At 40.3% G+C, this 19,811-nt stretch overlaps 1 protein-coding gene across 2 annotated transcripts in view; it reads left to right on the forward strand.

The window, feature by feature from the left end:
• CPQ (carboxypeptidase Q) overlaps window positions 1-19,811 on the forward strand; it is a 567,536-nt gene that overhangs the window by 131,104 nt on the left and 416,621 nt on the right. For both annotated transcript variants that reach the window (XM_018058258.1, XM_018058257.1), the window contains exon 2: window positions 2,424-2,889. In XM_018058258.1, the coding sequence (XP_017913747.1) occupies window positions 2,424-2,889 (466 nt within the window). The remainder of the gene's footprint in view (window positions 1-2,423; window positions 2,890-19,811) is intronic.

Below are 19,811 nucleotides of genomic sequence, written 5' to 3' on the forward strand. Positions count from 1 at the left end.
TGTATGTTTTACATATACAAACATCGCAGTGTGGTCTAGCCACAGTTCAGGTGCTCAGTTTCTCAGAGCTTAGGGGTGTGCGTGTGTCGGTGCATGTGGGAGACAGAGAGAGGGAGAGAGAAGAAATGAGAATGAGAATGACAGCGCGTGCACTCTAGAGGGGCAGGAGGAGAGATGAGCTTGAAGTGGTTGTTGGAACCGTATTTTGAGAGGCCTTGTATGCTGTCTGTCTGAATCTGGAATTTATTCGTATAGTAGTTTGTGACTGTGCTTCTCAAACTATCTGTCATGAAGCACCAGATTCTTAAATTTAGAATTTGTTTCGGACTGATACTTTTGCAAAATATCATAGTGAATTAGAAAAATAAAATGAGTTATACAAAGGGAAGTACCATTTTTAGTTACTAGATTTGACAAATATACCATTGTTCTGTCAGTTATCTATAAAGGACTCTGAGCTAGTGCTGTTCAGTGGAACTTTCTATGATGATAGAATGTTCTCGCTGTGCTGCCCAATGCAATATCCACTAGTGACATGTGGGTATTGAGCATTTGAAATGCAGCTAGTGTGACTGAGAAGCTGATTATTTAATTTAATTTAATTTAAATTGTAATCACATTAGACTATTAGCTACTGTGCTGCACAGCACTCAATGTGTTTACTCTGTTTCTTTTCGGTTGTGCTCCGTCTTTGTTGCCGCTCTCTGACTCTCTCTAGTGGTGCCCAGGCTTCTCATTGCAGTGGCTTCGCTTGTTGAGGAGCACAGGATCGAGGGTGCTTGGGCCTAAGTAGTTTCAGCATGCAGGCTCAGTAGTTGCAGCTGGTGGCTCTTGAGCATGGGCTTAGTAGTTGTGGAGTAGTCGTGGTACATGGGCTCAGTTCCCCGCAGCACGTGGGATGTTCCCCGACCATGGATAGAACCCGTGCCCCCTGCATTTCAAGGTGGATCCTTAATCACTAGACCACCAAGGAGGCCTTGAATATGTTTATTCTTAATCTTTGTATTTATATTTTGTGGAAAAACACCTGTGGACTCACACTGGTCCACAAACCATACTTTGAGTAGCACCGTCTACATTATGGTCTCTAGAGCTAGAAAGCCTTTGTGTGTCTTTGGAAAGTTACTTAATCTCTCACTATCTCAGGATCCTCAATTCTAATATGAAGGTAATAATAAGAAACTGTCTCATAGGGTTGTGAGGATTAAAGGATGTGGAGGGGATAGGGTTAGGGAGAGGATCAAGAAAAGGTAACATGTGAAAGGGCCTCAAAGGATGAGTTCCATAGGCCTTTCAGGTAGAGGGAACTCTGAAGTGGATTGGGATCATACTCTGTTTAGAAGAAGGGCTTTCCAGGGGGCACTAGTGGTAAAGAATCTGCCTGCCAATGCAGGAGATGCAAGAGATGTGGGTTCGATCCCTGGGTTGGAAAGATCCCCTGGAGAAGCGAATGGGAACCCACTCCAGTCCCATAGACAGAGGAGCCTGGTGGGGGCACGGCTACAGTCCATGGGGTTGCAAAGAGGTGGGCACAACTGAGCACTACCACTGTTCAGAAAAAGGGGTAGCAGATAACATTGCCCTCGCCCTGTCGGAAAGATCCCCTGGAAAAGCGAATGGCAACCCACTCCAATCCCATAGACAGAGGAGCCTGGGGGGGGCTACAGTCCATGGGGTTGCAAAGAGTTGGGCACAACTGAGCACTACCACTGTTCAGAAAAAGGGGTAGCAGATAACACTGCCCTCGCACTGTCGGAAAGATCTCCTGGACAAGCGAATGGCAACCCACTCCAATCCCATAAACAGAGAAGCCTGGGGCTGAGGGGGGGAGGCTACAGTCCATGGGGCTGCAAAGAGTTGGGCACAACTGAGCACTACCACTGTTCAGAAAAAGGGGTAGCAGATAACACTGCCCTCACCCTGTCACTCGGCTTCCCTGGTGGCTCTGTCGGTACAGAATCTGCCTGCGATGCAGGAGGCCTGGGTGGGGAAGATCCCCTGGAGGAGGGCATGGCAACCTACTCCAGTATTCTTGCCTGGAGGATCCCATGGACAGAGGAGCCTGCCAAGCGGCAGTTCATGGGGTCACAAAGAGTCAGATGTGATTGAGCACAGCACAGCACATTCCTATCACTGTTACCACTATTTCTTCCTCTCTTTCCTAGGTATCTTCGTATTATAATCTTTTGGCAGATTTTAAACTGATTTCTAGGTAATATGTGATTTTGTGGTTTTAATAAATGCCACGCTATCAATAAGGACAACTGCTGTCTCTTTCCTTCATTCCTGGGAGTTATGAATTTGATGGAAACTGGGTATCAGTTGAGAAGGGAAGGGGAATCCTATTTGAAAAGCAGTCCCTGGGTTGTGGGCAGATAGTTGTGAGATTCTTTTCTCCTAACACGCATTTCTTCCTTACACAGATGATTTTAGGAAGAAAACTGACTGGAAGAACAATGAAGTTCCTTCTCTTCGTATTATTCGGTGTTGTTCACCTTTTATCCCTGGCCTCTGGGAAAGCTATATATGGGAATGGCCCCTCTCAGAGGACTTTACAAGAAGTCAAAGAAGAAATAGCCCGCTATGGAGATGTTGCTAAATCAATCATCAACCTTAGTGTTTATGGTAAAGCCCAGAACAGATCCTATGAGCGACTGGCACTTCTGGTTGATACTGTTGGGCCCAGACTAAGCGGCTCCAAGAACCTAGAAAAAGCCATCGAGATCATGCAGCAAAACCTGAAGGGAGATGGGCTGGAGAACGTCCACCTGGAGCCTGTCAAAATACCCCACTGGGAGAGGGGAGAGGAGTCTGCTGTGATGCTGGAGCCGAGGATTCACAAGATGGCTATTTTGGGTCTTGGCAGCAGCATTGGAACGCCCCCAGAAGGTATGATTTGCTTTTTCAAGTCAATTTGCTGTGTTCATTATAAAACTACTGCCATGTGACATAACTGATTATAGTGTGCATGGTTCACATTATAATTGGGTGATAAAAAGAAAGAATCATTTTCCATTTCATTGGCTTCATGAGTTCTGTACTCATACTCTTTTTCTCCCTTCCCCTTCTCCCCCCACCTTTTCTGAAAGTGTCACTTTTTAAAATGAAGCATCTACTATTGGTCCATGATACTTATGAACTGAATCACTTGATAATTTCTATCTAGTATAACATTAGTATCATTTTGTAGAGCATGCGATATATATAAATAGGTCACAAAAGCTGTGATTTCTTTCAAGTGGCCTCAATGAACAGAACTTTTTAGAATTAATGAAATAGAGGATAGAGCCTTGCACATTGAATTGATTTGAAGTAATTATTTTAACAGAACCCAAGGCCTCTAATGTGAAGAGTTGTTAGGATGGTGTTCCGTCTTTACTCAACAGCACTCTGGCTCAGCTTCATCAGACAATATAAACGTTTAGATCAGTAATGTATAAGTAGTCAACAGTGAGCCACTGATCAGTAATGGACTCTTCATGGACTATGCATGTATTCATGGACTGTTTTCCTATGGCAAAGTAACTATAGTAGAGTTGGTACACCAACCCTCCACACAGTTAAGAATCTGCACAGAACTTACAGTCATCCCTCCATATATGGTTTGGTTCTTCTGTATCCGTGAGTTTCTGCATCTGCATATTCAACCAACTACAGATCATGTAGTGCTGTTGTATTTGCTATTGAAAAAAAATCTATGTGTAAGTGGACCTGTGCAGTTAAAACCTGTGTTGTTCAAGGGTTAACTGTAGGTGATAAAAAAAAAAAAAAGTTGAGCTTTTCTAAAAACTTTATAAAAACCTTTGACCTTCTCTAATGCCAAGAGAAACATCCAGTAGAGAAGCAGATGGTCAGCTTTTAAAAAGCATCTTCATGGTAATGATAACCTTGTATGTGAGACAGCAAAAGAGATACAGATGTATAGAATAGTCTTTTGGACTCTGTGGGAGAGGGTGAGAGTGGGATGATTTGGGAGAATGGCATTGAAACATGTATAATATCATATGTGAAATGAATCGCCAGTCTAGGTTTGATGTATGATACAGGATGCTTGGGGCTGGTGCACTGGGCTGACCCAGAGGGGTGGTACGGGGAGGGAGGTGGGAGGGGGTTCAGGATGGGGAACACGTGTACACCCGTGGCAGATTCATGCTGATGTATGGCAAAACCAATACAATATTGTAAAGTAATTAGCCTCTAGTGAAAATAAATAAATAAAATAAATTAAAAAAATTAAAAATAAAAACCATCTTCATTGAGATATCAGGACTTCCCTGGTGGTCCGTCCAGTGGTTAAGACCCCTCCATTTCTACTGCAGAGAGCACAGGTTTGATCCCTGGATGGGGAGTTAAGGTCCTGCATGCCACTGGGCACAGCAAAAAAAAAAAATCTTTATTGAGATATAATTCCCATATCATAATTACTCACCCATTTACACTTTAGTAGTTTTCAATATATTCACAGAACTAGCACAATCTTAACTGAAGAACATTTCATCACCCCCTGAAGAAACTTTATACTCATCAGCAGTCATGCTTCATCCCTTTCCTGCCACCATCCTAAGCCCCAGGCAACCACTAATTTATTTCCTGTCTTTATGGATTTGCCTTTTCTGGATAATTCACATGAAAGAAATAATACACTAGTATTTTCTTTAGTGACTGGATTTTTTCACATAGCATGTATTTCAGATTCATCCACATTGTAGCATGTATCAATACTTGATTCATTTTTATTGTTGAAAAATTTTCCATTTTATAGATATACCATATTTTATTTATCCATAGATCAACTGATGAACATTTTTCCCCCACCTTTCAGCTATTAAGAATAATGCTATAAACATTCATGTGTAAGTTTTTTGTATGTACTTAATTTCTCTTGAGTATATACCAAAGAGTGAAATTTCTTGTGTATATGATAATTTTTTGTTTAACTTTCAGAGGAATTGCCAAGCTGTTTTCCAAACTGACCACACCATTTTTCATTTTCATTTTCACTCACGTGTTCTAATTTTTATACCTATGTGTCAGAACTTGTTTTCTGTCTTTTTGGTTACAGCTGTTCTAGTGGGTATAAAGTGATATTCATTGTGGTTTCCATTTGCACTTCTCTAATGGCTAATGATTTTCAGCTCCTTTCCATGTTCTTGTCTGCCATTTGTGTATATTTTTTCAGAGAAATATATATTTGAAGCCTCTGTCCAGTTTTTTTTTAAGTTACTTATTTATTATTGACTGTACTGGGTTTTTGCCACTGTGTGTGGGCTTTCTTTAGTTGCAGCGAGTGGGAACTCCTCTCTGGCTGCAGTGCCTGGGCATCTCATTGCAGTGGCTTCTCTTATTACAGAGCATGGGCTCTAGGCACGTGGGCTCAGCAGTTGTGGCCACAGTTGTGGGCTTAGTTGCTCTTTGGCATGTGGAATCTTCCTGGATCAGGGATTGAACCTGTGTCCCCTACATTGGCAGGTGGATTCTCAACCACTGGACCACCAGGGGTATCGTTTTGCCCAGTTTTAAATTGTGCTAGTTGAATTTTTTGAATTGCATAGGCTCTTCATGTATTCTGGATGCAAGTCTCTTATCAGTGTGATTTACTAATGTTCTTCCCCATTCTATGGATTGTTTTTTTTGTGTGTGTGTGTTTTTAAACTTTCTTGATGGTTGTATTTCCTGCAGAAATGTCTTTAATTCTGAATTAGTACAATGTCTCTAATTGTTTTCTGTTGATTGTACTTTTACTGTTATATTTAAAAAACCATTGCCTAAACCAGGTCACAAAGATTTATTCCTGTTTTATTCTTAGTTTTATTTATTCTTCTAAGAGTTCTGTAACTTTTGCTCTTACATTTAGGTTTGTGAGTTAATTTTAGATGTGAGGTAGGAGTCCAACTTTGTTCTTTTGCTGTGGTTATTCATTTGTTTTAGCATTACCTGTTGAAAAGACTATTTTTTCCCCATTGAATTGGATACATTTCATTTATTGATTTTCAGATGTTAAACCAACCTTACATTCCTGGGATAAATCCCAGTTGGTTATGGTATAGAAAGCCTGGTGTGCTGCAGTCCATGGGGTCTCAAAGAGTTGGACATGACTGAGCGACTGAACAACAGCTCATTAACCTGCTGTGTCCAAAGTATGTTCTCTAGGTCCGTGTCTCTATTCCTGCCCTGCAAATTCATAGGATTCTTTTTTCAATTTATTTTTAATTGAAAGATAATTACTTTACAATATTGTATTGGTTTCTGCCGTACGTCAACATGAATCAGCCATAGATATACATATATCTCCTCTCTTCCACCTACCACCCCATCCCTCCCCTCTAGATCATCTCAGAGTACCAGTTTGAGCTCCCTGATTCATACAGCTAATTTTCACTGGCTGTCTATTTTTCTATTTTATATATGGTGGTGTATATATTTACTCTCATCAGATTCTTGATTCATTTTTTTTTATTACTTCTGACACTTTGAATTTGTCATTTCATTGTTCTCCGGCCTCCATTGTATCTGATGAGAAGTTAGCTGTTCACATTACTGGAATTCCCTTGGACAGACATACCTTGGAGATATTGTGGTTTGGTTCCAGACCTTTGCAATAAAGTGAATATTGCAAGAAAGTGAGTCACGTGATTTTTTTTGTTTGTTTCCTGGTACATATAAAAGTTATATTTATACTATACTACAGTCCATTAAGCGGGTAATATCAGTATGTCTAAAAAATGTACATGCCTTAATTAAAAAATAATGCTGTTTGGAAAATGGCACCAATGGACTTGCTCAACACAGAATTGCCATAAACTTTCAATTTGTTAAAAAGAAAAACACAGTAACCGAGGACAGTAAAATGAGGTATGCTTCTATGCGACAAGTCATTCTGCTGTTACTGATTTCAAGATTTTTATCTTTGTTACCAGTTTTCAGTGTTTTGATTTTGATGTATCTAGGTGGGAATCTCTTTCCTTTTATCTTGATTAGAGGTTGTTGAACTTCACTTATAGATTAATATCTTTCATCAATTTGGAAAATTTTCACCTTTTTTTTTCCTATACATGTATTTTCTACCCTCTTTTTGCTCTTTTCTCCTTCTGGTACTTCGGTTATGAGTATGTTGGTGCACTTAATGATGTCCCGTACTTCTCTGAGGCTCTGCCCATTTTCTTCTTCTCTTTCCCCCCCTCTCTCTTTTCTTCAGGTTGCATAATCTGTATCAATCTATCACTAAAGTCATTCTTTCTTCTGATAGCTTAAATATACTGCTGAGTCCCTCTACTGAATTTTTCTTTTCAGTTATTTTACTTTTCAACTCTGCAGTTTCCTTTTGGTCTTGTGTCTCATTTCTGTCTTTTGATTGGTATTCTCCATCTGATGAAACGCTGTCATCATACCTTCCTTTAATTCCCTAAGTACGGTTTCCTTTAGTTCCTTGAGCATGTTTATAACAGCTGCTTCGAAGTCTATGTCTGTGACAACTCACCCTCTCCGGGCAGTTTCTCTTGCCTGCTTTTTTTGTGTGTGTGTTGGTCACACTTGCCTATTTCTTTTCATGTCCCATTTATTTTTGTTGTTGTTTAAAACTGATTTTAAATAATATATTTTAGCAATTCTGAATACTGATTCTTGTCCCCTCTCCACTGCCCGCTGGAGATTGATGTTTTTATTGTTTTGTCCTTTATTAGCTTAATGAATTAGTTTTCCTAACTTTGTGAAGTCTTTCTCCCATAGTGTACAGATTCTGATGTCCCTATTCACAGTGCTTTTATTTTTCCTTTAGTCGGGTTCTCTAGGTGTCATCCTGAGGTCTATACAAGCCACTTACTGGTCAAAGGTTGTGGTTAGGTCCCCTTAGCCAGTTATATTTTTACCCCTTATTGTTGGATGTTTATGTTGTTTAAGGGCTGTTATTAAAACTAAAGAATTTATGTTTTTGCCCCGGGTTCAGTCAGGGCCTAGTAGCTTGAACATCTCTTCTCCAATCAGTCTTGAGAGGTCACAGCCTTGGACATGTACATAGTGTTCCAGCTTGCGAGGATGTGTATGATTTTAATATTAAGCCCAGTTTAATAATATTTTCCCCTGTGTCAGAATAGCTTATTTTACAGCCAGTATTTGGTTAGAGGTTACACTTAAGCCTCTTGTGCCAGTAGGGCCTCTGCCCTTTGTTGAGGGATCTGTGTGCAGCTTGGAAAATGTTTTCAATCTGACCCATGTCCAGTTTCAATTGTTTCTAAGTAGGAACATGTGCATATAGCCTTCCCAAGCCCCAGGGTTTATTGTGATCCAGGGAGGGCTTTTCTTGGTTGTTGTTTCTCCTGTTTTTTTGTTGTTGTTGTTGTTGTTGTTGTTGTTGCTGTGAAGTTCTGATTGTTCTTCCATTTAGCTTGTTGCTAGCAGTATCATGAAACTCTCAGTATCATGAAGTATCAGTATCTCCCAAGCTCTCCATCATTTGCAACAACGTCCTCAGGTATGGAATTGTCTGTTTTCTGTTCCAAATAAAATCACCATCCTGATTAAGAACCTCATCCCTGGTTAAGAACTTCATCCACTTGGCTTACCTCTTCCCTGGGAGTTCCCTGGATCTCAGCAGAGATTGTGGCCTGCTTCCCTAGAGTGACATGCCTGGGAGGTGCTAGAAGGGAGGGGTGGTAGCTACTGGTCTTTTCAGCTTGCCTGTCCCACCATGGGACCTCTTCCTATGAGCAAGCTAAGATAGCTGTGGTCAGGTTCCAGTCTTCTCATGGCTGTTTCCACCATTAATATCATTGGCATAGTGTTTCTACCAGACAGGTAGAGGCTGGGTAGAGAAATGGGGTGAAGTGACCAGAATACAGTTTCTATAACATGGAACTGGGGATGTGAGAAGGAAGCAGGTCATTGCCAAAAGCTATAGACTCATAATTCTAACTTAGATTTATTAATAGTGTATTTTCTTGAATGAATGTTTTTCTGCTTGCTATATGCCCTTAGGACAATGTTGAGAGACTTTAAGTGATTTTTTAAAAATATTTTTTCCCAGTTAAATGTTTCATAGGGAAGAAGAGCTGCCAAGTTTCTCACTCCAGCATTCTGGATATACCACTGGGATGGCTAGTTGTGATCTCTCTGAGGCTGTATGAATAATTGGTAGAGTCCTCTAAGGCTTTAGAGAACCCTCCACTCGGGTTCTATATTGTCAACTAGGAGTTTGCTTAATTGCCTTCTGTTATTGCTCATCTATACCAGTGTGTGTGTGTGTGTGTGTGTGTGTGTGTATGTATATATTTTCTCTTTAACCCTCTTAACTGTCTTTAAAGGTCTACAGGTTTTTGTTTGTTTTGTTTTGAACAAATGAGAAAAACAGACTACAAAAGGTTGGACAGTCTGCCCAGGGTGACACAACTAGTGAGAGGCCAAGTTCAGGCATGAACAAGTGTCAAATTCCGGAGTTTGTGCTTTTAGTCATTAGACTATATTGCCTCACATACAAATAACTTAATGTTATTTTCACTTCTAAGATTTCCTTTTTTATCCATTTGACTGAAGCTGATCTGTCTCAAGAGTTGCTGGTACCTGCACTATGATGATACCAATGTCTGTACCTTATTTTGGATATTTCTTCTCATTTCTCTTTCTTTTCTATACTCATTTCTTGTATTTTAGCTGGGCCTGCTCTTCTCTGGCTCTCTGACTGGGAAAACTAAGCCAAGTTACTGATTACTGCTGGGGCCTTAAAAACCCAAGGGGAAGTGAATTTTACTCATTGGAGTCTACTGTGGTGTTCTAAGACTCACTTTCACCCCATGCCCTCTTCCATGGAGCTCAAGGTACATAAACAATTGTCTGGCAACTGATCTATTTTAAGCTCTGAGAAGACTGGAGAGTTAGGCTGGATCAGGTGTGGGAAAATTCCCAGAGGAGATAGGGTAAGGTCTGCATAAAAGGACCTCTAGGTACAGGTATTATGGTGCAGAGCTCATCTCCCTGGAAGCCCATGCTGTATCCTTGGTTTAGCCACCTAGTTGTGTGACCTTGGCCCAGTCATTTAATCTCTATGGCCTTAATTTTGTCACTTATAAAATGAAAAATGGCTGACATATAAGTCTATAACATCTTTCTAGATTAGAAAGGCTGTTTTTTTTTTTTTCTTCTGAGAATCCAGAAGGGATGGGTGAAGATGATCAGAATATTAAAAGAGAAGTATTCTAGGCACATGCTATGGAGCAGATTCCTTATATAACTGGAGCTAATGTTTTTAAGCTTTCCATCTCTAGACTTGAGTATTATAGCATTTATTAATTTGTGTGTCTGGGTTAAGACTGTGAGCTATCTGTGGAAAACTGGAGGAAAATTTTCTTCTTGGATTTCTGAGAACTACTGGTTGTCTTGCAAACCCACAAATTGAGCATCCTGTCTCTCCAGTGTTTCTCATCTTCATTAATATCATTGCCAACTCAGACTCAGAGCCTCAAAATTTTGCTAATATCAGATATGGTATCTTACTTTCATGTTTTTGTCACCTGCCAGTTCAGTTCAGTTCAGTCACTCAGTCGTGTCCAACTCTTTGTGACCCCATGAACTGCAGCACGCCAGGCCTCCCTGTCCATCACTAACTCCCAGAGTTTACTCAAACTCATGTCCATCAAGTCGGTGATGCCATCCAACCATCTCATCCTCTGTTGTCCCCTTCTCCTCCCACCTTTAGTCTTTCCCAGCATCAAGGTCTTTTCAAATGAGTCAGTTCTTTGCAGCAGGTGGCCAAAGTATTGGAGTTTCAGCTTCAGCATCAGTCCTTCCAATGAATATTCAGGACTGATTTCCTTTAGACAGACTGGTTGGATCTTCTTGCAGTCCAAGGGACTCTTTTCCAACACTGTATTCCAAAAGCATCAATTCTTTGGTGCTCAGCCTTCTTTATAGTCCAACTCTCATATCCGTACATGGCTACTGGAAAAACCATAGGCTTGACTAGATGGACCTTTGTTGGCAAAGTAATGTCTCTGCTTTTGAATATGCTATCTAGGTTGGTCATAACTTTTCTTCCAAGGAGCAAGCGTCTTTTAATTTCATGGCTGCAGTCACCATCTGCAGTGATTTTGGAGCCCCCCAAAATAAAGTCAGCCACTATTTCCACTGTTTCCCCATCTATTTCCCATGAAGTGATGGGACCAGATGCCATGATCTTCGTTTTCTGAATGTTGAGCTTTAAGCCAACTTTTTCACTCTCTTCTTTCACTTTCATCAAGAGACTTTTTAGTTCCTCTTCACTTTCTGCCATAAGGGTAATGTCATCTGCATATCTGAGGTTCTTGATATTTGTCCCGGCAGTCTTGATTCCAGCTTGTGCTTCATCCAGCCCAGTGTTTCTCATAATGTACTCTGCATAGAAGTTAAATAAGCAGGATGACAATATACAGCCTTGACGTACTTCTTTTCCTATTTGGAACCAGTCTGTTTTTCCATGCCAGGAATGCCCTTATTTAAGGATTCAGCTTTAATGTCTCCTCTTCTATGGAGATTTTTTCTGTGCTTACTCATCCCCAAAGAAGTATTGACAACTTCCTCTTTTCTCCTTTTTTTGTACCCTATAGTTGTGTATGTCATCAGCATTTCTCTACATGTAATAAGCCTCTTAGAATTCGAGATCCCAGTTCTAGTGGTTCTTGACTGGGGATAATTTTTCTCCTTAGGGGAAATTTGGCAATGTCTGGACACATTTTCGATGGTCATGACTGAGAGGCAGTGCCTTTAATGGGTAGAGGTCAGGAATACTGCTAAACACCTCACAGTGTACAGAACAAGCGTCCCTTTAGCCCACATCAAATAATCATCCATTCTAAAGTGCCAGTGGTGCCAAAGTTGATAAACTCTGTCTTAGCTCTTAACATAGTAACTCATATACAGAAAAGTTTTGAGAAATATTTGTTGAATGAATCTTTCCATTTATCTCACTCCAGCCTTCAGTTGGTCACCAAGACTGAAATGTCACATGACTCCACTTTTCTATTCTCAGGGTTCTCCTGCCTACAGTGTTATGATCACTTCCTAACTGATTTTCCTGACTCCGGTCTCATTTTAATCAGTTTCCATACTGCTGATTCAGTTGTCTTTGTGAAATAGAGATCTCATTGTGTCACTCCCTTACCTAAATGCTTTCCATTTTTCACAGTATAGTTTAGATCCTTATGACCTTTTAAAAAGTGACCTCAGGCTGTGTTTCTAGGCTTGTGTCTAGTTTCTCCCAAGCCATCCACCTTGTGCTTCAGCCACATGATCCTAACTGCTCTTGCCTGGACATATTCATTCCTCCTTGATTTAAAAGTTGCTGCCTGGATCTCTGCTAACCCAACCCTAATCCTAACCCAATCCAACCCTTCTCTGTTTAGAGAATTCCTACCCATTTTAAAGACTCATTTAAGGTGGCTCTCCTCTCTAAGTCTTTCTTGAACCCAAACCTGAATAAATGTAATTATTCTTTCATCTTCATTCTCATAGTACATTGTTTGCCTGTATTATACATTGATCACAGTTTACTATAGACTGGTTCCAAATAGGAAAAGGAGTACATCAAGGCTGTATATTGTCACCCTGCTTATTTAACTTATATGCAGAGTACATCATGAGAAACGCTGGACTGGAAGAAACACAAGCTGGAATCAAGATGATTGCCGGGAGAAATATCAATAACCTCAGATATGCAGATGACACCACCCTTATGGCAGAAAGTGAACAGGAACTAAAAAGCCTATTGATGAAAGTGAAAGAGGAGAGTGAAAAAGTTGGCTTAAAGCTCAACATTCAGAAAACGAAGATCATGGCATCTGGTCCCATCACTTCATGGGAAATAGATGGGGAAACAGTGGAAACAATGTCAGACTTTAATTTTTTGGACTCCAGAGTCACTGCAGATGGTGACTGCAGCCATGAAATTAAAAGATGCTTACTCCTTGAAAGAAAAGTTATGACCAACCTAGATAGCATATTCAAAAGCAGAGACATTACTTTGCCGACTAAGATCCGTCTAGTCAAGGCTATGGTTTTTCCTGTGGTCATGTATGGATGTGAGAGTTGGACTGTGAAGAAGGCAGAGCGCCAAAGAATTGATGCTTTTGAACTGTGGTGTTGGAGAAGACTCTTGAGAGTCCCTTGGACTGCAAGGAGATCCAACCCGTCCATTCTGAAGGAGATCAGCTCTGGGATTTCTTTGCAAGGAATGATGCTGAAGCTGAAACTCCAGTACTTTGGCTACCTCATGTGAAGAGTTGACTCCTTTGAAAAGACTTTGATGCTGGGAGGGATTGGTGGCAGGAGGAGAAGGGGACGACAGAGGATGAGATGGCTGGATGGCATCACCGACTTGATGGACGTGAGTCTGAGTGAACTCCGGGAGTTGGTGATGGACAGGGGGGCATGGTGTGCTGCGATTCGTGGGGTCACAAAGAGTCGGACACGACTGAGCGACTGAACTGAACTGAACTGATAATTAGTTGTTTACATGGTTATCTCTTGAGAAATTGTGACCTACTCCAGGGAAATGCACATCTTCATTATCTTTGTATCTCCTTCAGCACTACACCTAGTAATGTAATACTAATGCATTTTAACTAGATATTGATTTGATGAGTAGATTGTGATAAATATTACAGATTTTAAAAAGATATTTACAGTTTGCTTTGCATATGAGGTAAAGGCACAAAGGAAACAGGAGGATAAATGAACACCAATCCAATCACGGTGAGGTTGTTTACCCGTGGATTCTTTTTGAAAATTTTAGCAACATGGATCAGAAAGCCTGGAAAGCTATAGCATAATCTTATACCAAATTCTCACCATATTAATCTTATGGGAATTTAAAATAGCCCTCCTGCATACTCCCAGCACATCCATCAAATGAAGGCCTTCTACATTTGATCCATTTCTTAGTGAGGTGCTAACTGATTTATAACCAAGAACTTAAAATCAGATAATTAGTTATTTGCACCTGTCCACTTTTCTTCCTTTGGCATCATCAGGAAAAGAGCATTTTCACTGTTTTTTTTTTTAAATTTGTTTGTTTGTTTGTTTTGTCAGGACTTAATCTTTGTCTGATACCTAATGCAGTATGGGCAGAAGTGCTCTCAAGAGCCTATGTCTACCAATGGTACTTGGACTTTGAAGGTGTGGGGTCAGCTGAAGGATCTGATTCTAAAGTGTCCCAAGTTGCAAATTCGTTCTTCAGCATCACATCAGGATTGGGAATGAGGAGAAAGTGGGTAAAGGAACTCACATTTATTGAGAGCGCATCTGTTATACATGAGTCTTCGGGCCCATTCTGTAACTTATGTTGTCTTTTGGGATAGGTGTTGTTCACTCTTTACACATTGCAGGCTCTGGGCGGTTCAGCACTTTGTCCAAGTAACACAGCATATAATATGTGGCAGTCATGTCTCAAGTCATACCTTCTCAATGGCCTTCCCTCTTCACCTTGCCTCTTGGTGGATCTTTCTGCCAACACTTTGCAGGTGTATCTGTTTTCCTCTTGGTTGTTTCCTCAAGAATAGGGACACTGTATCTGTCTCCTATGTGCCTTAACACTCTCACACAAACATAACTTAAAAAGCACAAACCACAAGATGAAAACATCCCTGAATTTGATAGCATCAGAATTAAAAATTATTATTCAATAAAAGATACCATGAACAAAGCTGTTAGGCAGATGGAGAAATGGGAGAAGATATTAACACTGTCTAAAATTGTTATTAGATTACATGTAGGCTATGAACTACTGGAAATCAACAAGAAAAAGGCAGTAACCCTGTTAGAGAAATGGACTAAGGCTCTGAATAAACAGTTTAAAGAAGAGGAAGCCTGAAAGTTGACAAGTCTATTAAGAGATCTTAACTTATTAGTAATCAGATCAATGCAAGTTTTAAAAATAATGAAATAATTTTACAGCTGAGATGTAAAAATATATTGGTAGTGCCATGGTGACATAGGAACCCTTATATATTGATTGGTGGGCATGAAGCATGGTGCCACCATTCTGGAGAGCAAACTGGTAATATTTAGTCCACTTAAATATATTTTCATACCCAGTGAGCAAGTAATTCACTTCCTTAGTATATTTCTCAAAGACATTTTCATACAGGTACACATATGTACTACCTAAGGGGATGAATGCAGGATGATTATTGTAGCCTTGTTTCTGGGGGTAAGGCTCATCTGGAGGTCCATCACTGGGAGAGTAGACACGTGAAATGTGGTAGATGTCCCCCAGGGTATGCTATACAGAAGTTGGAAGCAACAAACTGAACTATATATATAGTTTATATATATATATATATATATACATATATATATATATATCTCAACATAGATGTATTATACTGTTATATCTTACATGTATAAAGCTGTGTTAAAAAAATAAAAAATAGAATGGCATACCTAATATAGTTGCATACATAAAATATAGTTTTTCATGTATGCAAAATTATAGTTCACATTTTACAAGAAGACATATATGCAAAAAATATCTTTAGAATAGTTACCTACCCAGGACATGGGTTGGAATTAGGAATGAATAATGGGGGTAAAATAGAATTGGTTCAGTTCAGTTCAGTCACTAACTTGTGTCTGACTTTTGTGATCCCATGGACTGCAGCGCGCCATGCTTCCCTGTCCATCACCATCTCTCAGACATTGCTGAAACTAATGTCTATTGAGTCAGTGATGCCATCCAACCATCTCATCCTCTATCGTCCCCTTCTCCTGCTGCCTTCAATCTTTCCCAGCATCAAGGTCTTATCCAATGAGTCAGTTCTTTGCATCGTGGCAAAGTGTTTGAATTTCAACTGCAGTATCAGTCCTTCCAATGAATATTCAGGACTAATTTCCTTAAGGATTGACTGGTTGGATCTCCTTGCAGTCCAAGGGACTCTCAAGAATCTTTGCCAACACCACAGTTCAGAAGCATCAATTCTTTGGCACTCAACTTTTTTCTAGTCCATCTCTCACATCCACACACGACCACTGGAAAAGCCATAGCTTTGACTAGATGGACATTCGTCGGCAAAGTAATGTCTCTGCTTTTTTTTTTTTAATTTTAATTTTTACTTTATTTTACTTTACAATACTGTATTGGTTTTGCCATACGTTGACATGAATCCACCACGGGTGTACATGCGTTCCCAAACATGAACCCCCCTCCCACCTCCCTCCCTGTAACATCTCTCTGGGTCATCACCGTGCACCAGCCCCAAGCATGCTGTACCCTGCATCGGACATAGACTGGCGATTCGATTCTTACATGATAGTATACATGTTAGAATGCCATTCTCCCAAATCATCCCACCCTCTCCCTCTCCCTCACAGTCCAAAAGTCCGTTATACATATCTGTGTCTTTTTTGCTGTCTTGCATATAGGGTCATCATTGCCATCTTCCTAAATTCTATATATATGTGTTAGTATACTGTATTGGTGTTTTTCTTTCTGGCTTACTTCACTCTGTATAATCGGCTCCAGTTTCATACATCTCATCAGAACTGATTCAAATGAATTCTTTTTAACGGCTGAGTAATACTCCATTGTGTATATGTACCACAGCTTTCTTATCCATTCATCTGCTGATGGACATCTAGGTTGTTTCCATGTCCTGGCTATTATAAACAGTGCTGCGATGAACATTGGGGTACATGTGTCTCTTTCCATTCTGGTTTCCTCGGTGTGTATGCCCAGCAGTGGGATTGCTGGGTCATAAGGTAGTCCTATTTGCAATTTTTAAAGGAATCGCCACACTATTCTCTATAGTGGCTGTACTAGTTTGCATTCCCACCAACAGTGTAGGAGGGTTCCCTTTTCTCCACACCCTCTCCAGCATTTATTGCTTGCAGATTTTTGGATCGCAGCCATTCTGACTGGTGTGAAGTGGTACCTCATTGTGGTTTTGATTTGCATTTCTCTAATAATGAGTGATGTTGAGCATCTTTTCATGTGTTTGTTAGCCATCCGTATGTCTTCTTTGGAGAAATGTCTATTTAGTTCTTTGGCCCATTTTTTGATTGGGTCATTTATTTTTCTGGAATTGAGTTGCATAAGTTGCCTGTATATTTTTGAGATTAGTTGTTTGTCAGTTGCTTCATTTGCTATTGTTTTCTCCCATTCAGAAGGCTGTCTTTTCACCTTGCTTATATTTTCCTTTGTTGTGCAGAAGCTTTTAATTTTCATTAGATCCCATTTGTTTATTTTTGCTTTTATTTCCAGTATTTTGGGAGGTGGATCATAGAGGATCCTGCTGTGATTTATGTCTGAGAGTGTTTTGCCTATATTCTCCTCTAGGAGTTTTATAGTTTCTGGTCTTACATTTAGATCTTTAATCCATTTTGAGTTTATTTTTGTGTGTGGTGTTAGAAAGTGATCTAGTTTCATTCTTTTACAAGTGGTTGACCAGTTTTCCCAGCACCACTTGTTAAAGAGATTGTCTTTACTCCATTGTATATTCTTGCCTCCTTTGTCAAAGATAAGGTGTCCATATGTGTGTGGATTTATCTCTGGGCTTTCTATTTTTGTCTCTGCTTTTTAATATGCTGTCTAGGTTAGTCAACGGAGAAGGCAATGGCACCCCACTCCAGTACTCTTGCCTGGAAAATCCCATGGGTGGAGGAGCCTGGTGGGCTGCAGTCCATGGGGTTGCTGAGAGTTGGACACGACTGAGCGACTTCACTTTCACTTTTCACTTTCATGCACTGGAGAAGGAAATGGCAACCCACTCCAGTGTTCTTGCCTGGAGAATCCCAGGGACGGGGGAGCCTGGTGGGCTGCCGTCTATGGGGTCACACAGAGTCGGACAGGACTGAAGCGACTTAGCAGCAGGTTAGTCATAGCTTTCCTTCCGAGGAGCTAGCATCTTTTAATTTCATGACTGCAGTCACCATCTGCAGTGACTTTGGAGCCCAAGAAAATAAAGTTTCTCACTGTTTCCATTGTTTCCCCTTCTATTTGCCATGAAGTGATGGGACCAGATTCCATGATCTGAGTTTTCTGAATGTTGAGCTTTAAGCCAACTTTTTCACTCTCCTCTTTCACTTTCATCAAGAGGTTCTTTAGTTCCTGTTCACTTTCTGCCATAAGGGTGGTGTCATCTGCATATCTGAGGTTATTGATATTTCTCCTGGCAATCTTGATTCCAGCTTGTGCTTCATCCAGTCCTGCATTTCTCATGATGTACTCTGCATATAAGTTAAATAAGCAGGGTGACAATATACATCCTTGATGTACTCCTTTCCTAATTTGGAACCAGAAATAACTCCAAAAAGAATGAAGAGATGAAACCAAAGTGAAAACAACACCCAGCTGTGAATGTGACTGGTGATGGAAGTGAAGTCTGATCCTGTAAAGAACAATATTGCATAGAAACCTGGAATGTTAGGTCCATGAATCAAGGTAAATTGGAAGTGGTCAAACAGGAGATGGCAAGAGTGAACATTGACATTTTAGGAATCGGTGAACTAAAATGGACTGGAATCAGTGAATTTAATTCAGATGGCCATTATATCTACTACTGTGGACAAGAATCCCTTAGAAGAAATGGAGTAATCCTCATAGTCAACAAAAGAGTCCAAAATGAAGTACTTGGGTGCAATTACTTTGCCTTTTCATACTGTTCATGGAGTTCTCAAAGCAAGAATATTGAAGTGGTTTGCCATTCCCTTCTCCAGTGGACTTCGTTTTATTAGAACGCTCCACTATGAGCCATCCATCTTGGGTAGCCCTACAGGGCATGGCTCATAGTTTCATTGAGTTAGGCTGTGGTCCATGTGATTGGTTTGCTTAGTTTTCTGTGATTATGGTTTTCTTTCTGTCTTTTCTGTGATGGATGTGTGGGGCCATGCTCAGTAAATCTTTAATCCAATTTTCTGTTGACTGGTGGGGCTGTGTTCCCTTCCTGTTGTTTGGCCTGAGGCCAAATTATAGTAGGGGTAATGAGGACAATGGTGACCTCCATTAAAGGGACTTGTGCACGTGCTGTTGTATTCAGTGCCCCTGACCCTGCAGCAGGCCACTGTCAACCCATGCCTCCGTCAGAGACTCCTGGACACTCCCAGGCAAGTCTGGCTCAGTCTCTCGTGTGGACACGGTTCCTTTCTCCTGGGTCCTGGTGCACACGCGGTTTTGTTTGTGCCCTCCAAGAGTCTGTTTCCCCAGTCCTGTGGAAGTTCTGTAATCAAATCCCACTGGCCTCCAAAGTAAAATTCCCTGGGGGTTCTCAGTCTCTTTACCAGGTTGGGAAATAGAATAAATAAATTAAAAACAAGCAAATAAGACATTTGCCTGGAAGAGGCCAATGAGGATGGTATACTATAAGCTAAGGAGTATAATTAGCCCAGCACTTTGATCCACCTGGCTGTCCATGAGCCATGAGGTTAAGGCAGACATCTGGGTAATTTGTCATTTTCTCCAAGAGGAAAGGAAACCATTTCTCTTTTACTTTTTAAACATTATCTAGTTACCTCTTCATCCATAATCTTATGGCAATCACTTAGATTTATGTTTACACAATGTAAAATCTTTACTTTTTACTTATATGTTTTTAGTTTGGATATAATATACAGTATTTGTCATTTTTATCTTTTAACTTTCAAAACTTCTGAAAGCAGGGATGATGTCTTCTTTTACATTTGCTTTGTGTAGCCTTTAGCATAGTCAGACCCTTAGGTCACATTAGTTTAATTTTTTTGGAAAATCTTCTAGGAAGAAGGTTTCTTTTAAAATCTGAATGTATGGATGGTGTTCCCTAGAGACTTGATGATGAAATAATGTAGGTTGATGATACCCAGGTATCCTTTCTAAAAAACAC

The sequence above is a fragment of the Capra hircus genome, chromosome 14 (assembly GCF_001704415.2).
Source record: "Capra hircus breed San Clemente chromosome 14, ASM170441v1, whole genome shotgun sequence".
Lineage (NCBI taxonomy): Eukaryota > Metazoa > Chordata > Mammalia > Artiodactyla > Bovidae > Capra > Capra hircus.